Here is a 16,483-nt window from a genome sequence, read left to right as displayed (position 1 = left end):
TCCTCCTTGCCTTCAAATCTCATATTCTCAGTGAATTTTCCAAACTGACCTTGAGCTCTATTTATTTATCCCTGTGCCTATTTATTTACGGTGGAGCTGGGGACTGAAGCCAGGTCTTGCACATGCTAGGCAAACACTATCACGGAGCTACACTTCCAGTCTCAAACTGTGTATCTGTAGATGCCACCCCCTCCTCAAGGTTCTAGTTCACCATCAGTACGCCCATTTCTGTAACATCCACCGGAATGTCTGAGTCACCCTAACACGCTAACAGTGTCAGCCACAAAGGGTCTTCAGTGCCCACCTCTCATCTCTAACCTTCTCTGCATCTGCCCACGGGCTTTGAAGTCAGTCACTTTACTACTGACAACCCCACAAACTACGCTGCTTTTGGTCTTCATCTGGAACTAACTCACTCTGTAGAGCAGGCTGGCCTTGAACTCGGAGATCTGTCTGCTTCTGGCTCCCGAGTACTGGGATTAAAGTGGGGGCGCCACCAATGCCCAGCTGGACTTAGCTTTCTATGCCTAGCTCCCCTTGGAAGGTACCTGATGGATTACATGTTCCTTCTTGGTGATTAACACTGCCCAGCACAGTTTTAGCACAGTCGCTATCTCTTAATATTGCAACCTTCTGGGCTAGTCAGTATCTTACAGGGTTTCTCTGTGTAGCTTTGTGCCTTTCCTGGAACTTGCTCTGTAGCCCAGGCTGGCCTCAAACTCACAGAGATCGGCCTGGCTCTGTCTCCCAAGTATTGGGATTAAAGGCGTGCGCCACCACCCGGTGTGTCTTAAACTTTTAACTCCTGGGGGGCGGGTGGGGATTTTCCTCTGCTTCAAACAGAGGACAATCAGCCTGAAGAAGGGTAGTGGGTTCCCAAGTCCTCAATAAATACTTGTTGACTAGATGAATAAATGAACAAATTCAAAAGACGCTTGGGGTCATGAATGAAAACTTCAGATTTCCAGGAGATGAAGAAATGACTCAGCGGTTAAGAGCACTGGCTGCTGCCGGACCGACCGACCGTGGTGTTGGCAGCAGCGGCGCACGCCTTTAATCCCAGCACTCGGGAGGCAGAGGCAGGTGGATCTCTGTGAGTGCGAGGCCAGCCTGGGATACAGATCCAGGACAGACACCACAACAACACAGAAAAACCCTGTCTCGAAAACAAAACACAAAAACAAAAACAAAAAAACAGAGCACTGGCTGCTCTTCCAGAGGACCAGGCTTAACTCCCAGCACCCACATGGTGGCTCACAACCATCCTCAACTCCAGTCTAGGGGGTCCGACGCCCTCCTCTGGCCTCCGCTGGCACTTCCTTTACATCGTGCCGGCCAAACAACCATACACCTAAAACAGTTTTTAAAAAGCATATATTGAGCCAGGCGGTGGTGGTGCACGCCTTTAATCCCAGCACTCGGGAGGCAGAGGCAGGTGGATCTCTGTGAGTTCAAGGCCAGCCTGGTCTACAGAGTGAGTTCCAGGAGAGGCGCAAAGCTACACAGAGAAACCCTGTCTCGAAAAACCAAAAAAAAAAAAAAAAAAAGCATATATTTAAGTTTGCCACGCCCATTCTTTCGCAACCCCAACTGCATGGAGGCGCCACCCACTCCTCCGTAAGACCCACACTTGGTGTGAGGACCAGACGGGGCTAGCACGTGTGAAGCCAGCCTGGAGCAGGCAGGGCAGACCTTACTGGCTAGGAACTGGACAGGACCGGAAAGGGAAGGAGCGCCGCCCTGCACAGCGCCAGGGAGGGTCGAGACACCGGAGTCCTCCACGCCGGGGCTCCGCACCTCTGCGAGCACCCGCGCCAGGTGACAGCGCCCCCGGCCAGGGGGCGGGGCCAGGGGCGGGGCCAACAGGGCCTGGCTGGCCCCGCCCCGCGCGCGCGCCTGCGGGCGGGCCTCCGGTCACGTGACGGCGGCGCAGGTGAGCACCGCTTCCGGGTCGGGCTTGGGAGTCGCGGCCGGCTCCCGCTTCCACTCGCTGGGGTGCGCGGGAGACTATGGCGTCCTCCTCCGTCCCTCCTGCCGCCGCACCCGCGGCAGCTGGAGGCCCCGGCCCAGGATTCGGCTTTGCCTCCAAAACCAAGAAGAAGCATTTCGTGCAGCAGAAAGTGAAGGTGTTCCGGGCCGCCGACCCGCTGGTGGGCGTGTTCCTGTGGGGCGTCGCCCACTCGGTAAGAACCGGCCGGAACCCCCCAGCTCCTGCCCCTCCATCTGTGGGTCCCCCCGGGTCCTGCGTCCAAAGCTCCTGGCGCTGCCACCTCGTCCCCTGCCCCGGCCTGGTTCCCAGCGCACCCCTACCCGGGTGTCCCCCGGGCTGTCTTCTGGTTGTAGACTCTTGTCTCTCCTTCTGCCCTTTACTCCTTCCCTAGAGTTCCATCCTCTCCACCTGAAATCCAGCTCTGTTCCTTGACTCCTTCCTGCCGGGTCCGCCCTCAGGCTACAGGGACTGGCCAGAATCCGGCTCCAACCAGAGGGACATTAAGGGGAGTGGCTCTAAAGGGGTGTTGGTGAGGTCTGGGTGCGAGAGTGCATGAAGCGTGTCGGGGTACCCCTGCCTGGCGAAGGAGGTCGTTCGATTTCCTCTCCACCTTGCTTTCTAGCCTCGGCCCTTGACTTTCGAGCCTTGGCTTTGTCTGGGGATAGCTCTAGGATCTAGCTTTTTGGATCTTCTAACCCTGCTTGCCCTTTTCCGGGGACACAGCATTTCAGAGAAGCTACCCAACTCTGACCCTAGGGGATGCACTCAATCGGGACGTAATGCGCACATGCCTTTGGTCTTAGCTGTATCCCCACTGTTGGCTGGTGTGGTGCTATTTGGTGTAAATGGAGTAAATTGTAACCCAGGAAAAGGCGGAGGAGCTGTGGCTCCAGGGTCGTTTCTTTGTGAGCTTTAGAAGCCCGAAAAGGGCTCAGAAGGGTGCAGCTTGGGAGTCCGGAGGAGGCCGATGAGTCCAGGACACCTCCTTTCAAGAGGACGTCTTGGAGACAAAGCTAGTGAAGTGTGCCTGGTTTTTTCCTTTCTCAGATCAGGAGTAGGAGGGATGCAGTGATGATCTTCAGCTCGAATGCAGGGGGCTATTTTGGTTATCAGCTTCTTTGAGTTGCAGTCTTGATATATGGTGGTGGAGGTGTAAGGGGGTGAGGAAGAACATTGCATTCTTTTTTGTCATTGGAACATCACTGGTGGCCAGTGAGTCCCCTTTTGCCATTGCTGCTCTCTCAGCAAGGTGATATCTTGAGTGAGTATTCTATTTGAGGCACTTGTTGTGGGCCAGACCAATGGAGGTAGTGCTTCACTAGAGGTACCTTCTGGGTGACTTACACACACCGGGGAGGGTTTTCCTTCGGTAGGAATTGGAGGAGTTACCTGTAAGACCCGCCTCACGCTCTTGAGGTAAAATACTTTATAGCTTCAATGCCCCACTTCCCTGCCAGCACACATGTACCTCAAGTGTGTAGCACAGAGAAATTCCTTGAACATATGCCTTCGTGATGATTCAGCCTGCTTAGCAGGTGGTGAGGAGGGGGCAGGAAAAGCTGTAGCTGACTTTTAGGCTGGGAATCTCAAGTGGCTCTTTTTTTTTTTTTTTTTTTTTTTTTTTCTGGAGGAATATATTCTGTCCTCCTTTCTCCCGGGGACAAAAAACGGTCGCACGCACTGCGGCATGTGGGATTTAGGTTAGACCGGAACCTCTGTTGAATAATGATCACATAAGGACAGACAAAGACATGCATCTATCGATTTAATGAACAGTTCGGGACCACTGTGTGCCAGATACGGTGCTAACTAAACAGCTGAAAGGCAGCCATTAGAATGGGCCCTTGCCCTTGAAGAGCTCAGAGCTAGGGGGAGGGACCTAATGTAAGCTGGGGATTAGAGTTCCCCGGCAGATGCACTCTGAGAGGCAGGTGGGGGTGGGGAGAGGGGCATAGTAACACCGAGGGGAAAGAATGAATAAAAGAGAAAAGAGCCCTGAACTAGTGGGACAGGGGGAGCATGTGCTGCCCGTCCTTCCTCTCGCTGGTCGACTGCGGTGCACTTAGGGAACAGACACCTCCTGAGCACATAGACTCTCAAAGTGTTTATGTCCTCAGGAGCAACTCTTCTTCCTTGACTTTTTGGCCTAGGCCGGTGGGGGGGCACCTACTGCCAAGATCTGGGTCAGAGTGATCTGGAAGTGTCCTCTCTGTAAGGAGTTACTCAGGGTATACAGACATTTCATTTCCTGTCACTGTTGAGTGGGTCGTCACCCCCCCCCCAAGTCCCATTAACTCTCTGCACTTTAGAAATACCTTTCCTTTCCCCCAACAAAGCATGTAACTGTCTTGGGGTTTATGAGTTGTTTTTTTCTCCTAATTTTTTTTTTCTAGAATTTCTCACAGCTTTAAAAATAGTCCTGATTGCTTGCAGGGCTTGCCAAATATAAAGTGGCTGTGGTGAGCATGAAGTTCCTTGGGGGTGTGGGTGTGAGGAGCCTTGTGAGGGTGACTGACATCAGTTCTTGGGCAGCAGATGGGGTAGGGTACTTGTCTCACTTCTGGCAGATGTGCCACCGCAGCTGGTGTTGTGAAGGAGCTGGGTTTGAGTTGCTCTTTCTTGACTCTGGCCTAGACGAGGAGGCGCGTCTCACCACCTCCCTCCTTGTGCTCTGGCTCCTCAGATCAATGAACTCAGCCAGGTACCGCCTCCAGTGATGCTCTTGCCAGACGACTTTAAGGCTAGCTCCAAGATCAAGGTCAACAATCACCTGTTCCATAGGTAGGTGGTCTGCACCTCCTCACAGAAATTGAGAACAAGAATGGCAGAGGGCCAGTGGATGGTGGCTCAGTGAGTGAGGAGTTTGCTGCCAAGCCCAAGGAAAAGAATTCAGTGTCTGGAACCCACATGGTGGAAGGAAAGAACTGACTGACCCTCCAGATGAGCTTTGTGACCCGTACCACCCACACTCACACAAACTAAACATTGAAAGAAAGAAACAGGGCCCAGGCCTGGTTGAGCACACCTTTAATCTCAGCAACACTCAGGAGAAAGAGGCCGTCAGATCTCTGTGAGTCCAGCCAGGGCTACACAGTGAGACCCTTTCTCAAAAAAAGAAAGAAAGAAAGAGAACAGCAGATAGTTTTAAAATGTTAAGTGAGTTGAAGGTTTTAGGTATAGAAGTTAATTTGCATGTGTTACAGTCTCACATTCATTCTAAAGCAAAAATTCAGTGTTGCAGAAAAAAAACAAACAAAAACATCTGAGGGCCAGCAGTTGACTAACGGTAAGGGCTATTGCTGACCAAGCCGGACAACCTGAATTCAGTCTCGAGGACACACATGGTGGGAGAAGAGACCCAGTTCCTGGAAGTTGTCTTCTGACCTCCATGCACACGCCTTGACGTAAACACACACACACACACACACACCCCGGAGTAAATAAATAAATAGCTGCATGTGGTGCATTAATCCCAGCACTTATGAGGCAGAGGCAGAAGGATCTCTGTGAGTTCCAGGCCAGCCTGGTCTACATACCGAGCTGCAGGATAGCCAGGACCACATAGAGAGAAACTGTCTCAAAAATAACCAATAAATTAATTAATTAATTAAAAATTTTTAAGTGTAAACATTTTCAGAGTACCTACATTCATTCATATATACACACACACACACACATGTATACACACACATACATATATACATACACACATACATACACATATATATGTATGTATCTATACCTGTTATCTTTTAGTCTGTTCCATCAAATAAAAACATTAGGATTCGGGCTGGAGAGATGGCTCAGAGGTTAAGAGCACTGACTGCTCTTCCAGAGGTCCTGAGTTCAATTCCCAGCAACCACATGGTGGCTCACAACCATCTGTAACGAGATATGGTGCCCTCTTCTGGCATGCAGTCATACATACTGTATACATAATAAATAAATAAATTTTTTAAAAAATTAGGATTCAGCCAGGCGGTGGTGGTGCACACCTTTAATCCCAGCCCGTCTGTGAGTTCGAGGCCAGCCTGGGATACAGAGCAAGATCCAGGACAGGCACCAAAGCTACACAGAGAAACCCTGTCTTGAAAAACTAAAACAAAACAAAAAACAAAAAACAAAAATTGGTTTCAGGTGCCTTTATTGTTACCTTCTGGTAGGGAAGGTGAGAAATAATGGACACCTCTAATCCCCCTATAGTACATTCAAAATATCAATAAATACTGCCAATTTAGGATATTTCTACTGAGCTTGGGATTTAAGGAATCTGCTGTTTAGATGCACAGTAAGCCACTGCTGTACTTGAACCATTTACCAGCCACACGACCCAACTTAGGCAGGCCACTCGGTCATTCTGAGACAGTCTTCCTTTCTATAAATGACGACAGTATGTCTTTGAATGTCCTTGAAGGAGCCAAGCACAGGAATGAGAGGAGGAGGCAGGAGCATCAGGACCCAAGGCCTGCCTCTGTCACCAAAAACTAAAACAACAGCAACAGCAAAGTTGGGCCCGGGAGAGGCTCAGCAGCAAAGAGTACTGTACAGCATGGCGCTGAGACCTGAATCCCCATCACCCACATAGAGAAACCAGGTGTGGTTGTGTGTTCCCATTTTCCCAGCGATGGAGAAGGTAGAGGGAACTTGCTGGCCATCCAGCCTACAAGAAATGCTGGGCTTTGGGCTCAGTCTCAAAGCAGTAAGGTGGTGGTGGTGGGGTGATAGAGGAAGGTACAGGTCATGGCCCTCTGGCCACCATATTTGAGCACACAGGTGTACTCACCCACACACTCAAGTGCATGCGTCATACATGCGCACATTGGAGCGCACACTCCACCTAAATAAAGGCAATAACTAACTAACTTCTTTACAGGATTTAGAGAGCTAAATCAGGCAGTAGTGTGGCAATTATAACAATTGTTTATAAAGTGAGTGTTCTGTTTTCTTACCTTTTCAGAGAGAATCTTCCCAGTCATTTCAAGTTCAAGGAATACTGTCCCCAGGTCTTCAGGAACCTCCGTGACCGATTTGGCATTGATGATCAGGATTACTTGGTGAGAGTCTGTTGTGGGGTGTGGGTAGTCCCCGGCAACCAGAAAGTCTGTTAGATAGTTAAGTTTAGAGAACCGAGAGCCTTGGTTAATACTGTCCTTGAGAATGTGTGAGTGAGTGAGTGTGTGTGTGTGTGTGTGCGCGCGCGCGCGCGTGCGGTCATGGGCATCTTTGAAAATGTAATGAGACTAATCAAGCTGTTCTGGGGGAGGCAGATTGTAGATACGTTTAGAGTTTTATTTTCCTGTTCATTCAGTCACGTGAGGAAACTAAATTAAGAACATGTTGAAGGGATTTGTTGCATCTTACTTGTTTGTTTTGAGACAGGGTTCTCTGTGTAGTTTTGGTGCCTGTCCTGGATCTCACTCTGTAGACCAGGCTGGCCTTGAACTCACAGAGATCCGCCTGCCTCTGCCTCCCCAGTGCTGGGATTAAAGGCGTGCGCCACCACCGCCCATTTGTCTTGGTTGTGGGTGGCTTTAGTGGATGTGCATATGTGGGAATCAAGGGAGAAATTTCTGGAATTGGTTCTTTTCTTCCACCATGTGGGTCCTGGGGTTTAATTCAGGTTGTCAGGCTTGGGAGCAAACACCTTTCCCACTGAAGCACTTCAGTGGGCTCAGTTGCAGAGTTTCATCCACTTTGAGAAGCAGTTCTTGGGCCGTTATTCCACAAAAATGGAAAGTGTACATGCTCATAGGCTGTTCTCTGTCTCTAGGTGTCCCTTACTCGAAGCCCCCCAAGCGAAAGTGAAGGCAGCGATGGTCGATTTCTCATCTCCTATGATCGAACTCTGGTCATCAAGGAAGTGTCCAGCGAGGACATTGCCGACATGCACAGCAACCTTTCCAACTACCACCAGGTCAGGCCTCTCCAGCCCCGTCCTGCTCTCCTCGGCCGCCAGAACACACCGAGGTCCTGGTCTTTTCCTCCCTGTGACCTGTGACCCCCCTCCCCCCATTGACACCAGCGTCCCAAACCACCATCCCTTTGTTCATTTTCCGTGCATGAGCTTGGAGGGCAGAGGACAACTTCTGGAGTTGGCCATCCTCCCTCCCGTCACCTGGGTCCCAGGCATCAAACTCACGTGATCATGCTTGGTGGCAAGTGCTTGTGCCCACTGAGCCACCTCACTGGCCTCCAGAATTTTTGTTTGTTTTGTTTTATTTGTTTTTCAAGACAGGGTTTCTCTGTAGCTTTGGAGCCTGTTCTGGACTAGCTCTGTATCCCAGGCTGGAAATCCACCTGCCTCTGCCTCCCGAGTGCTGGGATTACAGGCGTGTACCCCCCTCCTACCCCCCACCACTGGTCCTTTTTTAAAAATTTATTATTATTTTATGGTTTTGCCTGAATATTTGTTGGTGCACCGTGTGTGTACCTGGTGCCCTCAGAGGCCTGACGAGGGTGTCAGATCCCCTGGTACTGTAGTTAGAGACAGTTGTGAGCTGCCATATGGGTTCTGGGAGTCAACCCAGGTCCTCTACAAGAGCAGCCAGTGCTCTTAACCACTGAACCATTGCTCTAGTCCCTGATATTTTTTTTTATTAAAATTTTTATTTTTAAGCTGGGTGTGGTGGCACATACCTTTAATCCCAACACTTAGGAGGCAGAGGCAGGCAGATCTTTGCCAGCCTGGTCTATGGAGTAAGTTCCAGGACAGCCAGGGACACACAGCGAGACCCTGTCTTGATGAATCAAAATATCTATGTATTTTACATTTGTTTATTTACTGAAAGGTGCACACATGCCACAGTGTGTGCTTCTGGAGATCAGCTGGCTCCGGGGAGTTGATTTTCCATGTTTATCATCTGGGGTCCCAGAGACTGAATTTAAGCTGGCAGGTTTAGACAAAAGCACTTGTAACTGCAGACCCATATTGCCAACCCCAGAGCTGGGTTTTGAGTGATTAGAAGTAGAGGTTAGTCATTGGACAAGGTGGCAGAGAGCATTTAAGGCAAAGGGAAATGGCATTTGTTAAAGCATGGAACCATGAAAGTGTTTGATGCTAGGAAATTGCAAGAATCCTCGTGTGGCTGGGATGTGTGGTGTTAGGAAATTAAGCTAGAGCCAAACTGTGAAAGGCCCTTAAGTCACAGAGAAATCCGGGCTTTGTCCTGCAGGTAGTTTTCAGGGAACTGGAATGTGTGCTATTTAGAAATAAAGGGCTGGGTGTGCAGCTCACACTAGCGTGTATGAGGCCTCTGCTCTGTCCTCAGTGCCACAATCAGGAGAGAGAGAGAAGAGAACGTCTAGAAGCGTGCCTCTGACAGCATGTGGAAAATAGACTAGAGAGGGCACACTGAGAGTGGAGGGCCAGTGTTAACAGTGCGGGTGAGGAGAGTCCGGAAGAGAATGCAGCAGGCGTGAAAGACCTGTGAGGACACCTGGGAGCCAAGGAGCAGAGCCTCTGAGTGCCTAGCACCACTTGTCAACACCCGGGACACAGGAAAGGGACAGGTGTCTGGAGGAAGATGGTGCAGGTGTGGTCACGGCTTCTGCAGTTCATCCCAATTTCAGTTGTCCATGAGATGACTGGGCTGTGGCAGAGAGTAAGGAGAGAATAGGAGTTCTACATCAGTAAGTACTCACAGCTCCACCTACCGCCACTGAAAATCACTATGCTTTGAAAGGAAGACTGTGGACACACATACGTACACACACACACACACACACACACACACACACACACACACACAAATACAAATAAATAAAAAGAAAATCTTTCTTGCCGGGCCGTGGTGGCGCATGCCTTTAATCCTAGCACTCGGGAGGCAGAGCCAGGTGGATCTCTGTGAGTTCAAGACCAGCCAGGGCTGTTAGACAGAGAAACCCTGTCTTGAAAAATGAATGGAAGGAAGGGAGGGAGGGAGGGAGGGAGGGAGAGAGAGAGAATATGAATGAATCTTTGAGGGGCAAGAAGTGCCCTTGAAGGAGATTAGGTATGGGCGGGCAGTTTGGATTATTAATACCTCGAGTATGCCCAGAAAGGATTTAAGGGGCCAGAGGACACCAGAAGGTAGTGCATTGGGTTGTCAGTAGGCTCGAGTGCACGGCTGTAATAATTCAGTGACTGTCATCTCCACTGCGTTAGACAGCTGAGGAGTTGAGGGTTGAAATTGGATTTCAATGATTTTAGGGTATTTCCCTGAAGAAGGGCTTATTTATTACTTCTTTTTTTTTTTTTTAATTAAAAAAGTTTATGTGTACAGGTATTTTCCCTGAATATATGTTTATGCACCATATGTGCCTGGTGCCCTTGGAGGCCAGAGAGTATATCAATCAGGTCCTCTGGAACTAGAGTTACAGACAATTCCGACCCATGGTATGGGTGCTGGGAATTGAACTCAGGACCTCTGTAAGAGCAGCCAGTGCTCTTAACCTCTGAGCCACCTCTCTGGCTCTCTGTTGACTGCTTTCCTAAGGCTGTCTTTTAAGAAAAATAGGCAGAGAGGGAGGTTTTGTTCAGTTTGAGTTGGGGTCTCGTGTACCCCAGGGTGGCTTTGAACTATGTAGCTGAGGATGACCATGGGTCCTCTGGATCCCACCTTCCGATGCTGGGATTATAAGGTATGAACCACCACACAAGCACTCTGCCTGCTGAGCTCTATCCTCAGCACAAGAAGTGTGTTTTAATTAGGGGACAAAACCCAGGGCCAAGTACCATACCACTCAGCTATACTTCTGGCCCTGAATGCTTTTTTTTTCCCTTCTGAGACAAGGTCTCAGGATGGCCTTGAACTTATACCCCTCTTGCCTCAACCCCCATGTTCTGGAATTGCATGCATGTATCACCAAACCCAGATGACGGATTCAAACTGTGGGCTGAGAATGTGGTTTATCTGGTGCTTGCCTAGTGTGCATGAAAACCAGAAGCATATCAACCAGGCAGGGTAGCTCATGCCTGTAATCCTAGCATTCAGGAGGTGGAGGCTGGAGGTTCAGAAGTTCAAGGTTATCCTTGGCTACATAGTAAGTTTGAGACCAGCCTGGGCTACCTGAGACCCTGTGTCAAAAAGAAAAGAAAAGAATTCAAATTGCAAGCCGAGTTCCTATAATGTCAGCACTTACTGGGTGGAGAGAGGAGGGCCAAGTGTTTATTTCATTGTATTTTTTTTAGTAACTTAACAATTATACATACTTTATTGTTGTATTTTATGTGTCCGGGTGTTTCGCCTGCATGTATGTTTGTGCACCACATGCATACCTGGTGCCCTCAGAGGCCATAAAGGACCTTTGGATCCCCTGAACTGGTCTTGCAGGTGGTCTTGAGGCACCATGTGGGTGCTGGGCATTGACCACGGTCCTCTCCAAGAGCTGTCTTTCCACTCTATAAGTGTTTAAGGTCAGCTTTATTTGAGGCCAGCCTGGTGACATCGGACCTGACTTAGAAAACAAAGGTGGGCTAGAGAGATGGTTCATCAGGGAAGGACATTTCCCCGAGGATCTGAGTTCTGGTGATGTCGTCAAGTGGCTGACACCTGTCTGTAACTCTAGTTCCAAGGGATCCTCTGGCCTCCTGGGGCATTCACACAGACACATAAAAAAAAGTAAAAATAATATTAAAAAAAAAAAAAAAAAGGCATGTGGTGTGGTGCAAGCCTTTAATCTCAGCATCTTTGAGTTCAAAGCAAATCTGTGAGTTTGAGGCCAGCCTAGTCTACACGGCAAGTTCCAGGATAGCCAGGGATATGCAGAGAAACCCTATTTCGAAAAACCAAAAAATAAAAATAAATAAGTGTTTATTTTAAAAAAAACAAAAAACAAGACAATCTAAATTAATTGCAGGTCTCCTTGTAGACATTTATACTAGCCTACCAAGAAGCATTGGTTTAGAGAAAATCATTTTATTGATAAGTAAAAGTTTAACCCTGGTTCTGTGGCTATTTGCACAGAGCCTAAAATAAGGATAACAATACCTACCTTCCTCATTTTGAAAAAGGCAAAGGTAGCCAGGCAAAGTGGCTCATTCCTGTAATCATAACACTTAGAAGCTAGAGACAGAGAGGTGAGGAGTTCAAGACCCACCCCAGCTATATGAGACTCAGACTTTAAAATTAAGAGAGAATTCTAAATAGAAGAGGCCAGGAGGCAGGGTTTCAGAAAGTGGGTGACCATCTCTTGACTCTGTAACCTCTGTGCTTAAGGTTTCCTCCTGGGCCCTGGAGCAGCAGTGCTTGGATTCCTGTCCCCACGCTGTTTGCGCATCCCGCCGTCCTTTCCTTATGCTTCCTCTTGCGTTCTTCCCTAGTACATAGTCAAGTGTCATGGGAACACGCTGCTGCCCCAGTTCCTGGGCATGTACCGAGTCAGTGTGGAGAATGAAGACAGCTACATGCTTGTCATGCGAAACATGTTTAGTCATCGTCTTCCTGTGCATAGGAAGTATGACCTCAAGGTAAGAACAGGGTAGCCTGGGCTAAAGGAAAGGCTGCTCTCGGCCTGAGAATGGGAAGGCTTGGGAGGGCAATGCGTGACGGAGAGACACAGATGTGACTGTCCCTGTTAGTTTTTCCTTCTGACTCAGTCTTGGTCTCTCCACAGGGCTCCCTAGTGTCCCGGGAAGCCAGCGATAAGGAAAAGGTAATGTTCCTTTCAGGTGATGCTGTGAAGGATGGGGTGGGTCAAAGGAATTGCTTAGGATGAAGAAGCGGTTCTCCATAATGGATACAGAACACCAGCTGTTAATTCTTACCTTAAACTACTAGAAAGAAAAGAGATAATCAGCCACTGATCTGGGGGAGCAGTGGGGTGGCTGTGTTGCTGCTAGTATTGGTTATTCTGTGTTGAAGTTTGGGGGTAGGTGGGGATTGCCAGGTGTGAAGAGCAGAGTGCTCGTTTTCCAGATCTCATCCAGAGCTCTTGTGTTCAAGTAGCTGTTTTTACTGAGGAAGAAGGAAGAAAAGTCAGTGTGGAGGGTGTGGACTACAATCCATAAGCAGACAGTGGTGGGTGTAACGAGATGTAGCTGAGTGAGTCCAGGCATACTGCCATGGCCGGGCTGCTGCTGTCTCCGAAGCGTCTGGGGTGGAGAGAGCCCTGGATGGAGGCCTTGGGTAAGGGAAATGTCCCCAGGACCTTCTTTTCCCCACCCTAGGTTAAAGAACTACCTACTCTTAAGGATATGGACTTCCTCAACAAGAACCAGAAAGTGTATATTGGTGAGGAAGAGAAGAAAGTGTTCCTGGAGAAGCTGAAGAGAGATGTGGAGGTAACGATTGGGGTGCTCTTTCATAACAGGGCAGGGATGTCTAGTTCGTTCTTGACATATTTTTGCTTTTTGTCTTCTATTCGGGGTATAAGGTTTTTCTTGAATGAAAGGCTGGGGATGAAAACAGGAGAAACCCCTAGGCCCAGTGGTGGGGTAGGGAATGGGATGGGGCTGGCCAGGGGTCAGAGGGTGCTTTTAGATTCCAGGACTCAGGCACTAATTCGTGGTGGTACACTGTGACCTCAGTTTATATACTCCTTTCCCTAGGAGGGCCCAGAAATCCAAGGCAGGAGATGGACGGGCGGTGGCTGGGAGTGGGTGGGAGACCTGGGGTTTCTGACTTGTCAGTGGGTCTCAGTTTCTAGTGCAGCTGAAGATCATGGACTACAGCCTTCTGCTGGGCATCCACGACATCATCCGGGGCTCTGAGCCAGAGGAGGAGGGGCCCGTGCGGGAGGACGAGGCTGAGTGGGATGGGGACTGTAACCTGACTGGACATCCTGCTCTGGTGGGCTCCTATGGCACCTCCCCTGAGGGCATTGGAGGCTACATTCATTCCCACCGGCCCCTGGGCCCAGGAGAGTTTGAGTCCTTCATCGATGTCTATGCCATCCGGAGTGCCGAGGGTGAGAGAGACCCTGGAAATGTTAAGGGGGGTGGTGGGGATCCTTGGGGGACAGATACCAGGGTGGTGGATGGAGAAGCTGATTAGCTTTCCACAACAAAGCTGGCTCCAGGGTAAAAGGAATTGGGACTGTCTGTACCGGTCCTCATTGCTAGCCTCTCTCCCCAGGTGCCCCCCAGAAGGAGGTGTATTTCATGGGCCTTATTGACATTCTAACCCAGTACGATGCCAAGAAGAAAGCAGCTCACGCAGCCAAAACCGTCAAGCATGGGGTGAGAGTCCCCAAAGCCTTTCCTTTCTCGGCCTGCCTGTCCTCTGGTGTCACAGGAGCGGTGGGGTGGCTGGGGGAAGGCGGGAGGCAGGGAAGGTGGTAGGGCTCCTCACACATTGTTCCATATTTCTTCTCGCAGGCGGGGGCAGAGATCTCGACTGTCCATCCTGAGCAGTATGCTAAGCGATTCCTGGATTTTATTGGCAACATCTTTTGCCTAAGAGCCTGACTGTGTGGTGATCACTGCTCTCTGTTGAAGGTGGAGGGTTCTGAGAGTCTGAGGGGAACTGGATCTGGCCACTACTTGTCTTTTTTGCTAAATTCAGGCTGCAGGCTCCTTCCATCCACATCATTCCATCTGGGGGATAGGCTTTTCCTGCCCGAGAAATACTCCATCCTCTCTCCCCATGTCCGTCTTTCTGCCCGCTCTCCTTGCTCCCACCGAGCCCTCTTGCTTCATTAGAGTGTTGTTGTTGACTCTCCTAAGTGCCTTGATCTTTGAAAAACATCTTGTTTCCATGAACTAGGAGGAGCTGGGGGTAGGGTTGTCTGCCGTCTCCGAGACCTGGCTGGGCCGTGGATGTGGCTCAGGCAACTGCCCCAGACGCACTTTGCTGTGTGGACGGAACTGAATGTCTGGATTCGCTGACGCCATTCCAGGGCTTCGTGGCATGCTTCCTCCCTGTAGGCCCTGGAATGGAGGGCTTTCAGGAGACTCCGATGTGGGTGCAGGCATTCACACATGGACAGTCTGGCATGGAGGTGAGGTGGGGAGTGGTCAGCAGGCTGGCACCTCACAGAGGCAGGACCTAAGTGGACTTTTGTGACTGTGCAGAGAATGGAGGTCCCTGTCAAGCATTGACTACTGTCCATTCTCTTCCTCCATCCCACCTCACTTTGAGCTGTACCCATGAGTACTTCTGGATGCAGGAGCCCTGGCCAGAGCGTCCAAACCTAGGGCCAGGTGTGAGGCTTCTGTGCTGCGCCTCCCCAGAACCTTGCTGGGGATGGAACCCTTCAGCGATGGGGGAGAGAGCAGGCTGGGAGGACTGGGCGGAGTGAAGGTTCATACCCTGTGTGAAGTTTCCTTTCTTCCTGTCCAGTTACTCCCAAGGTCCCTTTCTAGTAGAAGGGACTAGCTGCATGTGGATCTGTTTCCATCATTTCGAGAGGATAGAGATCTTGAGTGTGGGAACCTTCCCATCCCCTGGACACTTCTCCCCTCTGCTCAGATACTTTTTCTGGTTGGATTGTTGTCCTGTTCCCATCTTTCCCTGCTAATGTGTCTCCCAGGGGACAGATGGCCTTCTCTGTCATCTTTACTTTCCACCCCCAGAGAGGAGTCAGAGCCATAACTCAGTCACCCAGTCCCTTCCAAAGATAGCTGAGTTAATTCGTGATATCCTCAGAATGTCGAGGAGCTCAGGCATGGCAGCTCATGCCTGTAAAACCCAGCGCTCAGGGGGCTGTGGTAAAGTTAGTGAGAGTTCAAGGCTACCTTGGATAGCCTGGGCTCCAGAGTGAGACCTGGTCTCAGGAAAACTCAAAAAAGGTATGGGTTTGAGCACTGGAGATTATAACTCAGTTGGTAGAGTGCTTGCCTAGCATGTACAAAGCCCGGGCTCATCCCCAGCACCACGTAAACCAGGTGTGGTGGTGCACCCCTAGAGTCCTAGCACTAGAAACATGAAGGTAAGGAGGATCAGGTGTTCAAGGTCATCCTCAGTTACATAGCAAATTTGAGGCCAGCCAAGGATACATGAGACTGTCTTGGGGAAAAAAAGATTCTACGATGAGATAGATTGTCCTTGTCTCTGCCCGGAGCCTTTGGAACCAAGACACCCACTCTCGCTGTTGTGTTCCTCTTCAGACCTCCACACTGGTGGGGGGGAGGGGGGGAGGGGGGCAGTGAGGCCCAAGCAGCTGCTCTGCTGCATAACTGGCCTGACCAGTCAGTCTCCTAAGAAGCCAGCGGTCCTCAGGGAGCAGCTCCCCTTTCACCTTTAACCAAAGGAATGGTGGTCTGGTGGGAGGCACCTGCCTGCTAGGTCTCTTCCATCCCACAGGCGACCTTTCCCCTGTTGATGCAATAAAGCCCCATGACACCAGCAGCTGTTCATTGGAACTGGATTCTCTAACCATGAGGTTGTGTATTATGGGCAGGGCAGTATGGGCATCTTCATTCATTGCTTCTGTTTTCCATCATTTTGTTTTATTAATAAAAAATCTGTATTTAATCCCAATATCACAATAAAATAAATTATTCGATCCAAATCATTCACAGAAATGTGTGTTTTTTTTCCCCTTTGAAAATGCCGAGGAATCCTGCGTTCACAG

General features: G+C 49.9%; 1 protein-coding gene across 2 annotated transcripts; it reads left to right on the top strand.

Annotated features, from left to right (window-relative positions):
- The first annotated feature begins 1,901 nt into the window (after window positions 1-1,901).
- On the top strand, window positions 1,902-16,398 carry Pip4k2c (phosphatidylinositol-5-phosphate 4-kinase type 2 gamma). 2 transcript variants are annotated; one of them, XM_036169594.1, is made up of 11 exons: window positions 2,120-2,183; window positions 2,382-2,495; window positions 4,674-4,771; window positions 6,948-7,044; window positions 7,761-7,904; window positions 12,291-12,437; window positions 12,584-12,622; window positions 13,137-13,250; window positions 13,609-13,876; window positions 14,044-14,147; window positions 14,286-16,398. In XM_036169594.1, the coding sequence occupies exons 3-11, from the start codon at window positions 4,707-4,709 to the stop codon at window positions 14,373-14,375; spliced, it is 1,068 nt and encodes a 355-aa protein (XP_036025487.1). In that variant the 5' UTR covers window positions 2,120-2,183; window positions 2,382-2,495; window positions 4,674-4,706; the 3' UTR covers window positions 14,376-16,398. The 2 variants fall into 2 exon arrangements, with proteins under 2 accessions (XP_036025486.1, XP_036025487.1); XM_036169593.1 differs by lacking the exon at window positions 2,382-2,495 and having other exon boundaries at window positions 1,902-2,183.
- The last annotated feature ends 85 nt before the right edge of the window (window positions 16,399-16,483 follow it).

The sequence above is a fragment of the Onychomys torridus genome, chromosome 20 (assembly GCF_903995425.1).
Source record: "Onychomys torridus chromosome 20, mOncTor1.1, whole genome shotgun sequence".
NCBI classification, from domain to species: Eukaryota; Metazoa; Chordata; class Mammalia; order Rodentia; family Cricetidae; genus Onychomys; species Onychomys torridus.
This window is presented reverse-complemented; position numbering and strand designations above follow the sequence as displayed.

Coding starts and splice junctions, on each gene's coding strand:
- Pip4k2c (XM_036169593.1), top strand. CDS start 2,010: ATGGCGTCCTCCTCCGTCCCTCCTGCCGCCGCACCCGCGGCAGCTGGA. Junction 13,251..13,608: donor AGCTGAAGAGAGATGTGGAG/GTAACGATTGGG, acceptor AGTGGGTCTCAG/TTTCTAGTGCAGCTGAAGAT. Junction 14,148..14,285: donor CCAAAACCGTCAAGCATGGG/GTGAGAGTCCCC, acceptor TTCTTCTCGCAG/GCGGGGGCAGAGATCTCGAC.